This window comes from Marmota monax, unplaced genomic scaffold (assembly GCF_021218885.2).
Source record: "Marmota monax isolate L192 unplaced genomic scaffold, Marmota_monax_Labrador192_F-V1.1 WCK01_AAM20220418_F8-fsc00007, whole genome shotgun sequence".
Lineage (NCBI taxonomy): Eukaryota > Metazoa > Chordata > Mammalia > Rodentia > Sciuridae > Marmota > Marmota monax.
In genome coordinates, this window is record NW_026692781.1 from 24,181,606 (window position 1) to 24,198,645 (window position 17,040).

Here is a 17,040-nt window from a genome sequence, read left to right on the forward strand (position 1 = left end):
CCATTTTTCTATGATGACTGTATAACATCATAATTTATTTTATTATGTCTTTATTGTTGGACTTCTAAATTGCCTCTGGTTTTTTTCTGTTCTCTAAATTGAGATGAATATCTTTATGGCAAAAACTTGCAATATTTAAACTTAGTTTCCTGGGATGCAAAAAGGGAAAGTGACTGTGATAAACAGTTTGCCTAATTCTCTTAACAGCTTGACTTCCCATCTAGAGTAAAATAAAAACTAGTTCTAAAAGAAATTTGAAATAAGAGGGCTTTAAATATTTTAAAAATATTTTCATTACTTTGTGGAAATTAAGCATTATGGTAATTGTGGGTATTAAACTCTTCTTCTTTTTTTTAAATAGGCTTATTATGCCCGAGATGCACTGGCTAAAAACCTCTACAGCAGATTGTTTTCATGGTTGGTAAATCGAATCAACGAAAGCATTAAGGTACTCAATCTTTATAAGCAAAGAAATCAGTTGTAATAAATGCTGTTCACAAGGTAAACATTAAGTTGGAGAAAGTTTAGTTTTATAATCAAGATAATTGATTGCTACTTAAAACAATTATTCCTTAAAAGGACTTTACCTGCATAAGATTAAAATTTGCTAGGGATTTTGTTTATTTTGTCTTGCCATGTGTGTTTTATCTCACTGGTAAGTAGGACAGTGTGGTCTTTGAAGAGTTACTCAAAGTCAGAATTCTAGGTCCCAGTCCTGGCTCATTTGCTAGCTAGCTGCATAGACTTGGCTTAAAAGGTCACTTTGCCTTTCTGGGAATTGATATGTTGTTGTTTTAAACAAGGGTATCGGACGAGGTGATTTTTAAAGACCATACCTTTTGTAAGATTTTTGTTCTTTCTGTTTCTCTTTCTCTCATTCTCTTTTTACTTGTTTCTCTTTCTCTTTTTCTTCTTTATGTTCTTTCTTTTCCTCCTTTCTTCTTTCACTTTTTCTTCCTTTCATTCTTTCTTTTCCTCCTTTCTTCTTCCCTTCCTTTATTAATACCTCTAATACCTTTTTGAAAATTGTCACCTATTATTAAAATTTTCATTCCTAAATCCTCTGTTTAAAAAAAACAACTAAATTTTCTAGTTAAGAAAAACAATTAGCATGTCATATATGTCATTTATAGTGTTATTATGCCTAAATTAACTCTTTAATTTGAAATTTTTTTTAAGGCACAAACAAAAGTGAGAAAGAAGGTCATGGGGGTTTTGGACATTTATGGCTTTGAAATTTTTGAGGTAAGGTTTTAAAAACTCCTAGTAATATTTTTATTAAAGTAGAACAGTTGCAAATTATATTTTATAGACAGCATTTATGATAAATAACTATAACTTTGCAAATGGAACAAAATTTGGTGGTATGTGTATAAGTGCTGGAGCTATCATTTGGAGACATTGCTGTTTAAACAGAATTTCTTATTAGTACTTGATTTTTGAAGTTGCAGATTTAAAATTCTTACTTTGAGACTTCTAATAAGTGGCATGACCATTACACCTGGGGCTATTCATTCATTTATAGGTTGTTTAGAAAGCGAGGCAGGTTGGTGTAATGAAAAAGCCAGGAATGGGAAAACTGGGTGTTGTCTTGGCCTGAGTAGGACTGGTTACTTCAGCTCAGACTCAGAGGAAAGTCTGGATCAGATGATTCCTAGAGTGTCATTCAAGTCTCATCTGGCTGAATGATCTGGTGGTCTTGCAATAAGGAATTCTATAGAAGTCAAAATAATTTCTGCACAAGTTCAGAATTAATTAAAAAAAGCTCCATGCTTGCTACAAATTAAATATTTAAACATTAAATGCTTAAATTTTCTTTTTGCTGACTTTGACATTGAGAAACACAATATGGACCTATTAAAACACTGTCACTTTTAGGAGTATTGTTTATTTTGAGTCAAGGAAATGACAGGTAGATCTGGCTCCTCCTCTCTCATTTCTCTCCGCTACAAGTAATTATTTCTGAATTCCTTTAAGCTAACCCAGGCCTTCCTAGCAAATTCTTTTTTCTGGTAACATTCATGTTGATAATAGTACCTTCTCCCTAAATCATGTTCCATGCTTAACAATTGGGCTTAAATACTTACTAAGGTCTGATTGTGCACCAGCGTTTTGGAAATGCTGTGCGTATTGTCCGATTGAATTTTCAGAACAAACTCATAAAGTAGCAGCTGCTACTATCCCCATTTTACAGATGAGAACATAAGACCCTGATGGTCAAGTGACTCCCCTACAGGAACGTGGCTACTAGGCAGCAGACACAGGAACTACACCCGAGACCTAATATTTTTATTTATTATTTTCTTTCCTACTAGGATTGAGATCAGGGCCATTTCTTCACCCTTATTCCCTAACTCACAGGTTCCTCGGTATCTGGAAATAAGGGGGAAAAAAAAAGTGTTGTGATAAGTCTGTGATTCCCCTGTTGCTCTACCCTCCCCATCACCCCCAGCTCCTGGCCAAGGTTGGGCGCTGTCCCAGATGAAGTGTATGTTGGCGGCTACCCCCTGTAGAGTTCCCAGAACACAGCTCTTCAGTACAATGTCTGCTTGTACTGGGGCCCCTTTATCAGAATCTGCAAAGAAAAGCTGCCAGTCCCTTGGTAAAAGGGAAGAATTTGAGGTTTATAAGTTAGAAGAATTGCTTGTGTATACTCAGAAATCCCTCTGCCCAAATTAATTTCTTGCTAGCAAGACCCCAGGTTACTGTCACTTAATTGGCAGGACGTCAAAGTCATTCCTCATAGCTGGCAGGGAAAAAGATTGCTTACCTGGTACAGAGCTGATCTAAATTTAAATGGTCTCATGAGCAGCACAGATGGTAGACATTAGAGATTTTACTAGAAAGTAGAAAAAACATATAGTCAATACTGTTTGTAAAATCAAAGATACTGATTTTAATTTTGTCAGGAAAATAAAAAGATTTATTGATCTTAAGCCAGTGAGCAGGTGCTTATTATGTCCTAACATAATACATGGAAACTTAAAAATACATAATAGGGTTATGATGGGATATCACTTTGTTTTGTCTTCAGTGTGTCCTAGCATCTCATGGGAAAAGACACCTAATAGCACTCAAAGGAAAATGAGTTAGACATCATGAACAACTGGAATCACTTCTCAAGGTTTTATTTAGTGCCTTCTTGGCCAGATACCAAATGATAAACAAGACAGAGATGTCCTGGCCTTCTTGGAGCTTCCTATCTTGGCCTTAAGACCAAAGGACTGTTGCTCCCTGAAGACAAGTCCTATTGGATAAGGAGATTTAATCAAGACACTAGGTTACTCTTTTGAAAGTGAGTTTGCTTTTGAACCTAATCAGAACAGAAATTGTGTGTTCCTGGGTAAAATATCCTTGAACTTGACACTGGGTGGAATACCTTTCAGCAATCCAGAAATATTTTTCACTTATGGTTAATTCAAGTCTCTCTCAGTGTCTTGATGAACTTGCCTTCCCTCTGCAAATGATGGTTCATCATCGCTTTTTTCAGTACCACCAGGGACTTCAGTTAATGAAAATGAGTGCAGTATATTTATAATTCTCTTCTCTCATTCCTTAGAAGGAATACTTTAGGAGTTCTCAAACTCAGCTGCATATTGGAATCACCTGGGGGACTTTTGAAAATTCAGATGTCCACACTGTACCCAGAGCAATGATATCAGAATCTCTAGGGGTGGGGCCATGGCAACAGTATTTTTAAAGCTCCTGGGTGATTGTAGTGTGCAGTCCAGGTTGAGATGAATTGCTTTGGTAGAGAGTAATCTCCAGAGAAAACTGTAAGTTCCAAACACCTGTGATGTACAAGTTGTGTAGCCTCTGTGCAAAGTGCCCTGATGAAAGACGTCAGGACTCACCCCTTGTCTGTCAATATCGAAATCAAATTTCTGCTTGTAATATACCTAAAACCACACAGGCTACATTTTTACTGTTCCTTTTTTTTTCTTTAATATATATGTATTTTTAGTTGTGAATGGACACAATACCTTTATTTTGTTTATTTGTTTTTATGTGGTGCTGAGCATCAAACCCAGTGCCTCACATGTGCAAAGCAAGTGCTCTGCCACTGAGCCACAACCCAAGCCCCATTTTTACTGTTTTTAAATTAAACTTTCAGCTGGTGGGAAAAACCTGTCAATTATGTCAGTAGCAAATCTTCTGGTTGCATAAGATCATTAACTATTAAGTTTTCTTTTTCATGCAGAAAATGATTTATTTTTTTTCCATTCCCCCGTCCCAGTTCCTTGAGAGAATTAAGATTTGATTTTTTTCAATAATTAATTATTCTCCCCATTTTTTTATGATTAATTATTCTCTCCATTTTTCTGTCTAAACCTTCTCAGATTAATCATCAATCTTGATTTTTTTAATAAACAACTTGTTAATGTTTTATTTTTATAAATAAAATTTATTGGGGGAAATTCATAACAGAATTTGAATGGGGGTACTTTTAGATACTTTTGTCTGCTTTTTGATACTGAATTGCAGTGTTGTTGTTTTTTTTAACAAATTATTCACAGACATGTCCCAGTTTGCAGCCTACACTTTTCCTGAATTCTCAGCAATATTAGAAGATGTGGGAATGTAAGGAAATGTATAATATTGAACTCTAGGAAGCCCAGCTAATTAAGGACTTAAATAAGTACCACAAGCTGAAGAATAAGGGTCAGAATACAGGAGAATTATTCAGAATATATGCCAGTGCACAAAAGAACAATTCTATATTTTTTACCTGGGTGAAAATAAACTGATAAAGTATAAATCAAAACCTGCCTTAGTTCTTCAGCAGAAAACAACAATAGAAATTAGGAGCTCTACCTTTTAGAATGCCCTGGGTTTCACTTTAAAATTTGGACAGTAAGAGTCCAGAACAGTTTTTAACGTGTCTGATTCTGCCTCAGTGACCTCACTGACAGTTCCCATGGAAACCTTTTTCAGCTGAGCTGGTGGAAACCTTTCACTCCCTTTGGTCCCTCTCTAAAGGGAAAGGGGAATCTGATGCATTAAACCATGGGATGATGACACATGGATTTGACTGCCCGGCATTTTGGTACCAGCTGGGTGAATAAGCTCTGCCTTGCTAGCTGCATGTGATCTGATGTCAGTTTAGAAAACAGATTATGGAACGTTGGTACTGAAAATAGGGTAACGTGAACTACCTTTCATAGAAGAAAAGAACCTAGCTGTCAATCCTGGTAGAACATTGATCCAGCTTTCCAAAGGTAGAAATTATAATCCAAACACCCCACACATTCTTAAAACTGAAAAGATGGTCTTTGATTTCTGAGAAATATTTATTGTATCTCCATAAAAGAATGAATATTATTCTTTAAAAAATGATATTATGTTCAAAAGTAAGTTGAGAATTCTGAATTGATTTGGCTCTTTTTCTGAGTAGTTAACCTAATAGGTATCAAATTGGCAAGTAGTTCACTAGGAAAGTCAAATTAATCATTAATGTTCCATGGACCAAAGCAGACAGCAATAACTGATTATTTCATTTTTCTTAGAGTTGAGCTGGTTTCATCCAGGCAGAGTGCTAGTTATTTTTAATTTTGTACTTCTTACCATGTTGCCCTAATGCACCTTGTGTATAATTAAAAGTACTTGTGTATAATAAGATTATAATAGGCTCAATATAATGATTGTTCAAATAAAACAACCTAAAACTTGGGAAGAGACAGTAGCTTAATACGTCTGTTGCATGATTATAGAACTTGTTTTCTAAGTTGTTTCAATTCTGGCTATAGTCAGTGCCTTCTGTTCTAGTTTTTTACCTTCATTTTTATCCTTCATGTGCCAGAAAGCTTATAGTTGAAGAAGGAGACAAAGTTTAAAGTAGATTTGAAAATGAAAGTGGAAACATTATGGAGAGGTGTGTGTGTTTTATTTTGTATACATATAGTTATTCTTGCTCTGACTTTTTCAATTAAAGCCTATTTAAAAATATTTAAGAAGTCATGATAGTATTGTTTTTCTTGCTAATTTACCGTATTGGAGTATAGAAGAAAAATGTCACATATTTAAAGGTAAGTTTTTTAAAACTTCAGCCACTCATTCAAATTTATGAATAACTAAAAGACAATATTTAAAGTTAAATGTTTTTCTTTTAAATTTTGAGGATATATTTTAAGTTTACTTTCTTAAAAAGCAGTTTTTGCCTTGGTACCTGTTTCTTAAAAATGGATTATAGTTGAGCTGAGGCCATAGCTCAGTGGCAGAGTGCTTTTCTAGCATGTGTGAGGCACTGGGTTTGATCCTTAGCACCATACACAAATAAAATAAAGGCATTCTGTCCATCTACAACTACCAAAAAAAAGTGGGGGGGGGGATCGTAGTTAAGTGCTTGTTGTTTAAAATCAGTGATATAATTGGGGACTGCCAAAGACTTTACATCAAGTGAATTTTTGCTAGGACCAATAGCACATTTAATAGCATTATTATAACCCAGTTTCTCTAAATTTGACATTGCACTCAAAATTCTATAATTTCATATATTAATGAACTGTTTGATTTACTATGCAGGACATTTCATGATAGTTAACTGTAGAACTGCATCTGACATGTTATATCCAAGATTTGACCTAAAATGGAAATGCTGAATTATAAGAAACATCAGTTAAATTTTTAATTCACAGTAGTTTTTGCTTAAATAAGTCACAGTCTTTTGAGTTTGAACTGCTGACTGTTTCCAACACATGATATTCACCTGCCAAATTCTTCTTCTGTGACCATTTCAAACACAAATGGGACAAAGCTGCCTCCTATATTCATCTCTTCCTTTTAATATTTATTGTTACAAGCTTTTAAAAAATATCTACCTTAAAGAATATAAGATACCCCGAGCCTGTTCTGTTGCCAAGAAGAATGTGCAAATAGGCCAGTATTTTTGATAATTTTTTTGAAATCATTTCACGTGGAAGTTCATGATTGATACTTAGGAGTATAAACTAGTCATGAGCTCAGCTGGGAGTATGATTTTCTGTTTCTTTGATGTTGAAAGGATGGACTTGTAGTCTAGAATTTTTGAAACAGAAACCCTAGAGTTTTAAATCTTGGTATATTATATACTTCTAAATATAGAAAATGCTCTCTCTCCCTGTCTGCAGGGTAAATACAGCATGAAAAAGCATAGAACCCCACAGCTTGAGGTTCCCTGTATTCTTTGAAGCTCTCTGTCAAGGGTGGGCTTTATTCTGAGTTTCACTCAAAGGATCATAAAATAAAATTCCTACTATGTACTTGTTTGCACATGCTTCTAAAAGTTTTAGTCTTATCTCTCAGTCTTTGTGGATAAATGTGGGTAAGGTAGTAGAGAAAAATTCCATGCGTGGAGCATGGGTAGAAAACGGGAGACTAGAGATGAGTCATTAGCGAGGGTCAGCTCCTGCCTACTTCCTCCTTTGGAGACTTTGATTCATGAGACTGGCAATGGGAGAGGTGCTGGCTACTCATACAGTTCTTGACAAACCAAAAAAAGCATTCAAATGTAAAGCTGCTTCAGGGCCTTCATATTCATGTGATGATTTCTAGACTCAGTGTAGTCATTTTATAAAGGGGGAGGGGTAACTCATGTTGAAAATATCATGTTAATTTATAAATGTATAATTTATAATTTATACACCTGTATAAATGGAAAGATGTGTTGGGCTTGTACAAATTGGAGTTTTTTTGAGTGGATACCAGGCTGATTTTTTTTTTTTTTTTTTTTGCAGATTATTGCTTGTTTTTTAAGTTTTTGCAAGCTATTTTTCATTTATTTACATTTTGAGGGCTACTGGGGATTGAACTCTATCACTGAGCCACATTCCCAGCCCTATTTTTATATTTGATTTAGAGACAGGGTCTTAATGAGCTGCTTAGTGCCTCGCTATTGCTGAGGCTGGCTTTGAATTTTCAATTCTCCTGACTCAGTCTCCTGAGCCACTGGGATTATAGGCATGCACCATCCCGCTTCGCTTCAAGTTAATTTTAAATTGTGTGAAAGTCCCATTTCCCCCCAAATTTGGACAGTGCCAACAGTTGAAACTTATCACAAGAAATGGGTCTTTAGCCTTCAGTTTTGGCAGCAATTATTGCCCTGACCATTTGGGAGTCTGGAACTGTGTTCATAGTAGATGCTGATTTCCTCGAGGAAGTATGTTAACCTCTACATTGGTGGTCATGGTAGCCTCTTTGTTTGGGGAATTTTTTGCTGTTTGAGTTTTAGCAACAGAATAAGGTAGGAAAGTCAGGTGTTTGTTCTTGGGTCATCTCCAGGAGAATACTTTCTCCTTACCATCTTATTTGCTTTTGAAAGGAAGGCCTAGCAAGTTATTTACAGGAATGGGTCTCAGGGATACTGGAAGTGAGGGTACTTCTGCCTCTTGCTGAATCTCTTCAGTAATCAGTGATTTGACAGCTGTTTCTACCTCTGACTCTTTCTTTAGAGAGATGTGGGACTTGGTTACAAATGATGCATGTTTCTTTTCCCTTATCATTTAGAATTAGAAGCATTCTATTCTGATGCTTTAGGGCTTCAGGCAGTTTATATGATTTATCAGTATTTTAGTCAAACTTTTTATCCTGAATAGCTCTCCCCTGGATAAACATCCCTGAGACACCATATGTAGATATGGTTGCCCTGTCTTTTGGATTGTTTGGACATGAGTCTTGATCTAAAAAGTTCTACACCCATCAAAAATAATAGTCTGAGTGATAAAAGCACTCCTTTGCAGCAATGAATAACTCTCAGTAAGTGCTTACTTTTAGAAGTCCATTGCTAATTAAGAACTGACTGCATTTTGTGTGATCTGTCCCTCTGCACCAGAATGCAGTAAGTATGAACCGTGTGCTGTGCCAGTCTGTCGCATGCTCCCGTGTTAATAGCCTCTTAGCTGTGTGAGTTTTGCAGTAAATGGTTGTTGATTAACTGTGTGGTTATAAAATACAGAATTTGTGAAGGAGTTTTTAAAGATTCATAGCAAATTTAATTTAGCTCTAACTTGATTCTTAATTTGTGTTGTTAACTGTGAAGCTTTGCCTCTGATCCCTAATCTTCCTGTGTGTTCTTCATGATCCTGTTTTAGAAGTGTATTGCAAACTGTTCATAGCCACATAATGCATCTAAGGACACCAGTCGCTTTCTCCTTCCTTCTCCTCATTATTTGCCATTTGAAAATTTAGCATAATTGTGCTGAAATAGCTCTTTAAGCACAGACCTGCAAGTAACAAAAAGGATTTGCTCCATGCATTTATTTTTTAAAACAAACCAAAGATCTGCTTGTATTAGCCATTAAAATTGTGTTTTTCATTTGTGATAGTAGCATAATATCAAGACATATTTTACCAAACCAAGAATGCTTAATTTTCTAATATAAAATGGCATTATGCTGGTTAAGATAATAAAAAGACATTCGGACTAGACTGACTTCAGTCTCAAATCATTAGCTCTGAGGTTTTAAAAACTTTGCGTGAAAATGAGTATTGAAAAGCAGATGTTTGTCCTTTAGCAAGAACCTTCAGGATTTTGAAAAAAAACAAACAAACAAATTTAGCATTAAGAAGATTAGTCAATGATAGTGCTTTTACATGTGTCATTTATGGTTTAGAGTCAAGCATTTCCTCAGATCCGGTCATCACTAGTGACTAGAAGTCCTTAGCTGACTTCCAGGAAAGAATGTGGTCACATGCTGCATCATAAAATTATCATCTTAAAATTTGTAAGAGGTACAAACAAAGTTGAATTTAAAAGATGGGCTTTCAAATTACTCCATAACTCACTGCTTTAGTCATTCATGGAGGGGTGTGAAGGCCCTTGCTCTGCAGAGTCACAATGAGCAGTGAGCTTTGCTACCACCATTACACGTGGACCTCTTTGTTCTTTACACCAGGACTGGCTACCTCGGTGGCTAGGTTTGCATGGGGTGGAGTCTTCCTGTCCCTTGTGAGAAAGGGCAGGAATGAGAAGCTCTGTAGTCAGATCCTGGAAGGTGTGGGTCTAGGTGAAGTGTACTGCTTCAACAGAAGGTGTGTTTTGTGCCTTCAATACGTGCAGCCATATATTAAGCCCTGACAATTGTTCCAAATGGTTTAGGGGTTTCTATTGGAGAATCCACAGTAGAGAACCCTAGCCTGAAGGAGAAAATGCTGAGACTGAAAAGTAATGAAGTGTCGACCTTCTAAGAAGAGAGAGGTTGTTTCTTGCTAGGGAGACCATTTCAGTGTCTTAATTCCCTTGGGTCTCTATTTGGTAGGCGCTTCATTCATTCTCTCACTCATCTAGTCCATGATGAATACTGGGAGGCACAGGAAAGGCCTGGGAACATAGTGGACAAGAGAGCATGGTCAGCCCATGCCCTCAAGGAGTGTGCAGTTCATGGGGACATGACTGTGAAACAGGTCAATACACATGTCCACATGTATACACACATATTCATGCAACATGGTGCCTAAGGAATATCTGAACCTGGACTGGGGGCCAGGGTGGGACTGACAGGTCAACTCAGGAGGATTCTGTTGCTCTCTGAAGGCTCACCTGAGAATGGAAGATTGAAAAGTTGGTAACAGATAGTGGTGCTCACTATCTTTACTGATTGTCAGAGGGATTTTTTTTTTTTTTTTAACCATGAGTGCTTCTCTGTCAACTAAAAAGCTTCGTCCTTCCAATGCTGCATCATTTGTGTATATTCATTCATTCACTTACTCGTGAGCCATTGCCCACGTGCCTGCAAAGGAGCTTTGTGCTGGACCATGGTTAAGTCTGAAAGACAATGTGTGGCATTTCTCATGGATTGAGACGTCTGCGTGTCATTGTTACGGGGAGCCAGTGAGCGTGGTTTAAAAGTCTTCTTCATTTTCTCCACACAGGACAACAGTTTTGAGCAATTCATTATTAATTATTGTAATGAAAAGCTACAGCAAATCTTCATTGAGCTTACTCTTAAAGAAGAGCAGGAGGAATACATACGGGAGGTAATGTAGAAATGCTTCTTTAAAATATTGTACCTGTCTTACTCATAATTAAATTTTGGATTCAGAAAACTGTTTAAACTTGACCACAGAATCATGTTTATCTAAGTTTAATCATATTGTGTCTTCTAAAAATCTGTTTGGCATGACATCCAGGCTAATTTTTTTAGGTGCTGTGCAGCTGGTATCCAGCACAATGCTGGCACAGAGTAGATGATCAATAAGTATCAGCTGATGGACTCTAGTCTCATTGGATTCCAGTGTAATGATGTGAAATAATAGTATATTAAGAAAATAGTCACAGATGAATGAACAAACTGTTGTGGTACCTCCATACAGTGTACTGTTACTGTGCCATAAAATAACACTATAGAAAATGAAGAAAAATAGGTGATTTTAGTAATGATATTACTAAGCCATTGGCCTGTAGAAGGCCACAGAGTTGGTTGCTGTGAGGGGATCAAAATTGTGAGAGGTTGTGACTGCAAAGGGACTGTGTGAGGGAATTTGAGGGACTTATTGTGGTGGTTACATGACAATATGCATTTGCCAAAACTTTGAGAACTGTATACCAGAAAAAGTCAGTATCACTCTTAAGTAGTTTTGAAAATAGTTTGAGACTTTGTTTAATCTTGAATAGCATTGATTTTCAAAATTTATAATAAAAATAAGTAACATTTGTCAAGTGGTTACTATATACCAGGTAATGGATTAAGTGCTACATGTGGGTTGTCTCATTTAATGTAATTTAACAATAACCAGAGGTAACGTTTGCAAAGCCCCTTTGTCTTTTTGTTGTTGGTATGGTGTTATAGATCAGCAAAGTCTTTTCATCTTTAATGCTATAACACACATTTGGTTTTCATCCTTTAATATTATAAATAGCCTTTTTTTCCCCAAATATGCACTTATTTCTTTCAAAACATGAAAGAATTATTTTATTGTATTTATGTTTTTACTTATTTTATTTCCTTTTATTTGCTTTATTAGCATTTTAGCTATACCATTACTAAAGTCACCTGTTTTTCTTCATTTTCTATAATGCTATTTTAAGCCATCAAGGACACTGAATCCTTATTTTTCAATCTCGTTATAGATTTTTCTAATGTAATTATTAATCCTGTGACTTAGTAAAACTATCTATTTACTCTTACAACAAATCAGCAATATTTCATCTTTGAGAGTGATCATTATACTTTAGAAATGTTTCAGACTTGTCTGGCACCGTTGGGTAATGTAAATATCTTAAAAGCAAGAATTGTGCTCTTTCTGTCTTCTCATCGTAAATTGAATACCCAGACTTTGATGTGTATCTTAAAAATAGTTTGTACAGATTGTCTAAAACGCTTCTTAGAGTGCATAGGAAGACCCCTGCTGGCTTTATTAATTACATTTCTATCCTTTAGAAGAAAAATAAATGTTTACACTTAAGGATGAAGTGTAAGCAGACACGGATTGCACTTGGCCTTGCTGATTTGGCTTTGTAGCTTGTGGTAGAGCCAGTGCTTAGGTTTTTGTGTCTTTCCATATGTTGAAAATACTTTGTCTTAGCACTGGGATTTTTTGTACACTAGAAATGGTTAACTGCCCTACAGCTTAAATTGACTCTAAAATTAATTTTTTCTTTGTGATGACAAATAAAGATCAGAAAAGTCTAGGCCTTGGATTCCTGGGATCAAGTTCTGTCTTATTTCCTTATAAACATTGTAAATATACACAAAGTAATATTGACCCAGCAGCCTGTCGAGTAAATATGGCCCAGAGCCAGTGAAGTGCATGGGAAATGGCCACAGATGGGAGAGTGGAATGGGAGGCGGGCTCGGAACAGGTCAAGGGTGTCTGCTGCAATCAGATGATGTCGGTGGTGGACTGCTGCGTTAAGTAAGTTTTAAAAGGAAACCAGAAGATGACATTTGCAGCATCAATTCTATAAAGAAAATGAATTGAAAGAGAAAGAGAAATTTGGTTAGATGGATGAAGTTTTCTTTTGGATGGTGGTTTTGTGGCATCATCATTCAGATTTGATTTTGTTCTATTTTGTCTTTTAGGACATAGAATGGACTCACATTGACTACTTCAATAATGCTATCATTTGTGACCTAATAGAAAATGTGAGTACTTTTCTCAAGAAATTTATGGTAATATAATTCATGACATAAAAATGACCTTGCTGCCTTTGATGTTAAGCATCCATGTTTTCACTACTTTACGCTTTTCTTGAAGGAGCTCCTGTGTTCTGGAGGCTTTACTGTAGTCCTCAGAGATCACTCACAGTTCATAAACACATAAATGGGCAGCTGGACTTTTGGTACTTAGCCAGAATCCCCCATGCTGATCCTGTCGCTGTATCAAAATCCTTTCATGAACTTCAGAGGTCAGACCTTTACGTGCACCATCCTTTCTTGTGTGGTTGGAAACCAAATCTAACCCATGGTTCCTGGGAACGTGAATAGTGATCAGAGAAGGTTCAAAGCAATCTATTTCATTTCTAAAACTCTAATGACGTCTTTTTTTTTGGGGGGGGGAGGGGGGCAGGTAGCAGGGATTGAACTCAGGGGGCACTCAACCACTGAGCCCCATTCCCGGCCCTATTTTGTATTTTATTTAGAAACAGGGTCTCACTGAGTTGCTTAGCACCTTGCTTTTGCTGAGGCTGGCTTTGAACTCCTGATCCTACTGCCTGAGCTGCTGGGATTACAGGGCATGCACCACCATGCCTGGCTCTAGTGACCTTATTGTACTGTTCCAGCTAAGATAAAGGAGGCAAAGGACAGCCTCTGGAGCTGAATTAAGTGGGAACCTAGAAGTGGCTCAGGTTCAGGGAATGTAAGCAAGAGAGTAATATGTGACTGCAGGTGTCTGAGGACCCCGGGATTTTTCATGTGCAAATGTGAAAAAGCTCCAAATGTGAAAAACTATTAGATGATTTTTTAGAAAACTTTTTGAATCTAAGGTATTTATATTTGTTTTTAACTCATATTCTATGGTTTATTGTTAATGGATTAATTTTAGGAAGACCTATTTGTATGTGAAAACAGGAAACTCTTTTGTTTTATGCTTAGGATTACTAATACTCTGGATCTTAAAAAAGTGATTTGAAACAATGTGTGCACTTGTCCTGTAGTCTTTGTAGCTGTCAGGGCAGGTGAATGCTGTGTTTCAGGAATGCCATCACAGGCTCTGAAAGTACAGCAAACCATTTCTAGTCAGTGAGTCCTTTTGGAAATTACTTAAATTAGTCAGTGATTTTTCCAGTGGTATTCAAAATATTCTTGAAAGCTGCATCTTAGATTAAGTTAATTAAAATAATGACTACTTCTCAATGAAATATACATGTTATTTTTTAAAATCTGACCAGAAGCTAGGGTTGTGGCTCAGTGGCAGAGTGCTTGCCTCTCACATGTGAGGCACTGGGTTCGATCCTCAACACGACATGAAAATAAATACAACAAATAAAGATACTGTGTCCATATATAACTAAAAAATTTTTTTAAAAATCTGACCAGTGTTAGAATGAGAACACCAGTAGTCCACATAATGTATTTAAAACTGTAGTCCAAAATCTAGAAAATCAGTCAATTTCCTGAAATTTTTTCCTCGTAAATTTTGTGACCAATGTAACTTGCTGTGAGAACTTGATAACTTTCAAAATTCCTGAGTAACTCTTTTTTCCCCATACACAGTGCACTGATTAGTTCCCTTTAGGAAGTGGGAAAGAAAGGTAATATGCTTAACTTAGATCATCTCAGCACCAAATCCCCTTGCATATATGATTGAAGAAACTCATGTTCATTTAAGAGTCTGGGTACGTAAGGGAAGCACTTCCTTCCAGAGCCATTAAACAATAATGTTTATTCTGGGGATGTTATGAACACACTTGATTCCTAAGAGTCCACACTTCCCCTGGGTTTTGTCGGGAATGAATACATGCTGGTCACAGGATGTCATGGCCTTGTGAGGAAAAAAGAAGAGGAATGGGAGCCTTTGCCTTGGTGGAAGTGGGTGGGGTTGATGGTCAGTGGAAAGGATTGTTTTTGGAATTAAGACTTATGGGCCCTGTAGAGGCAATGCAAGGAACAACTTCTTCTATTTAGCAAAATAGAAGATTTGCTAATTCCTGATTCAGCTTAGCACTGACTTTTCTTGAAGTAAATATGATCATAGGGTCTGAATACACAGCAAGTAAGTTGTCACACATACTTAATATCCATTTAGATATTTTATATGGAATAAGAATTTTATTCTAAAAGACAGTCTTGAAAACAGCTTGATTCCAGTGATGATTAAAAGCAGAATTCCAGATCATAGCATTTTATTTTGAATACATGAACAGTTTGGAAACATGAAATCAATTTAAAGTTCTTAAGGTGTGAATCTGATAATGGCCTTACGAGGCTGCTTTGTGATTTGTGACATGTTATGGAGACTGCATCATCACATTTGTTTTTGACTTTCTGACTTGTTTTTGAATCTTGGAGGTCTAATGAATTTCAGTTCTACCAAATGTGGCAGAGTTGACTCCCAGGATCTGTTCTGTTGGGGGAGGGAGACACTAATACAGACACTTGCACCCACACACACCTGGGACACTGGGAAAGAGCTGACTTCCCTGGTTTTTGTTAGTTGTTTTGATTCTCTGCTTTTTTGTTATAACTAAACAGAATTTTCTTGTGACTAAGTTGATTGTGTTTGAAAGTAATCAGGACTAATTATTAAAACAATACCATGAGGAAGGAAGGAAACATTTTTATTTCCTTTCTCCCAGAACACAAATGGAATCCTGGCCATGCTGGATGAAGAGTGCCTGAGGCCCGGCACGGTCACTGATGAGACCTTCTTAGAAAAGCTGAACCAAGTGTGTGCTACCCATCAGCACTTTGAGAGCAGGATGAGCAAGTGCTCCCGGTTCCTCAATGACACATCTCTACCGCACAGCTGCTTCAGAATCCAGCATTATGCTGGCAAGGTATGGGGGCTGGGAGGACCCACCAGGCCTGCAGTGCATTCCCACAGGGAGTGCACAACAGAGACAGGTATTCCGGACACTGTTCACTTCTGAGGATAAATCCACCCCCAATCCGATGATCAGTGTTCAGTAGAAATTGGATCTGGTCCATGCAGAATAAAATCCTGTTAATACAGAGAACTGAAAGCAAATTCAGTGGACTTAATGAACAGTCCAAACATATTTTTAAAATCGACTTCATTATTTTCAAATGCTAAGCTCTCCTAAAAACAAAACAAAAAAACCTAACAGTACTAATAAAGGAAAGTAATCAATAAAAATTGGAAATCACTGAAGAGTTAGAGTAGGTTTTGAAAGCACAAACCATTTAGCAAAAATAATGAATTCTTAGATTGATTTTGAAATAATACCAGAAAAGATATCTGCCTTTTTTTAAAAGGCTCTTATTTATTTGGTTAATGTTGTGGAAATTAATTTTATGTCATCAAATCTATAAAGATAATATTAAAAACAATTCTGATAGTAGGTTAATTTAAAATCCTAAAAATTAGATTATTGATTATAGAATATAAAAAGTTGGGGCTGGGACTCAGTGGTAGAGCGCTTGCCTTGCACAGTGAGGCACTGGGTTCGATCCTCGACACCATAAATAAATAAATAAATAAATGTATAAAAAAGGTTAATTGGCGCTAATACCTTCTTTATTATAATTAAGATCACATACTTTCAAAGAAAAACCTTAATTATGTGTTTAGTCAAAAATAGATAAATGTGGTATCTGAAATATTTCATTTCAACTTTGGTACTTTATTTTTTTCCATTAATCTATGTTATTAAAAGGTATGTTCCTGATTAGTTTTTCTGCTGCTCAAGTATATCTCTGAAAATGATACCATTATTTCTGTTTTCCTTTCTTTTAAAGAGACTAGAATTGGCACATATAAACCAAAAAATAAAAATCAAACCTCAGATTTATGTTAAAACGGCTCAAAAAAAATCTAAACTCCTTTGAAAACGTTATGATAACACTTGCAGAGTTAATTCTTTTAAATCTTGAAAGGTAATAGAATTCATTTTGATCTCTTCTGGTACGAAACAGAATTTAAACTTGGAGGCAAGTTTGGCAT

General features: G+C 36.3%; 1 protein-coding gene across 5 annotated transcripts in view; it reads left to right on the forward strand.

The window, feature by feature from the left end:
• Positions 1 to 17,040, forward strand: part of Myo1b (myosin IB) — a 171,244-nt gene that overhangs the window by 122,821 nt on the left and 31,383 nt on the right. For all 5 annotated transcript variants that reach the window (XM_046447331.2, XM_046447333.2, XM_046447332.2 and 2 more), the window contains 5 exons: positions 362 to 448; positions 1,180 to 1,245; positions 10,846 to 10,950; positions 12,996 to 13,058; positions 15,713 to 15,913. In XM_046447331.2, the coding sequence (XP_046303287.1) occupies positions 362 to 448; positions 1,180 to 1,245; positions 10,846 to 10,950; positions 12,996 to 13,058; positions 15,713 to 15,913 (522 nt within the window). The remainder of the gene's footprint in view (positions 1 to 361; positions 449 to 1,179; positions 1,246 to 10,845; positions 10,951 to 12,995; positions 13,059 to 15,712; positions 15,914 to 17,040) is intronic.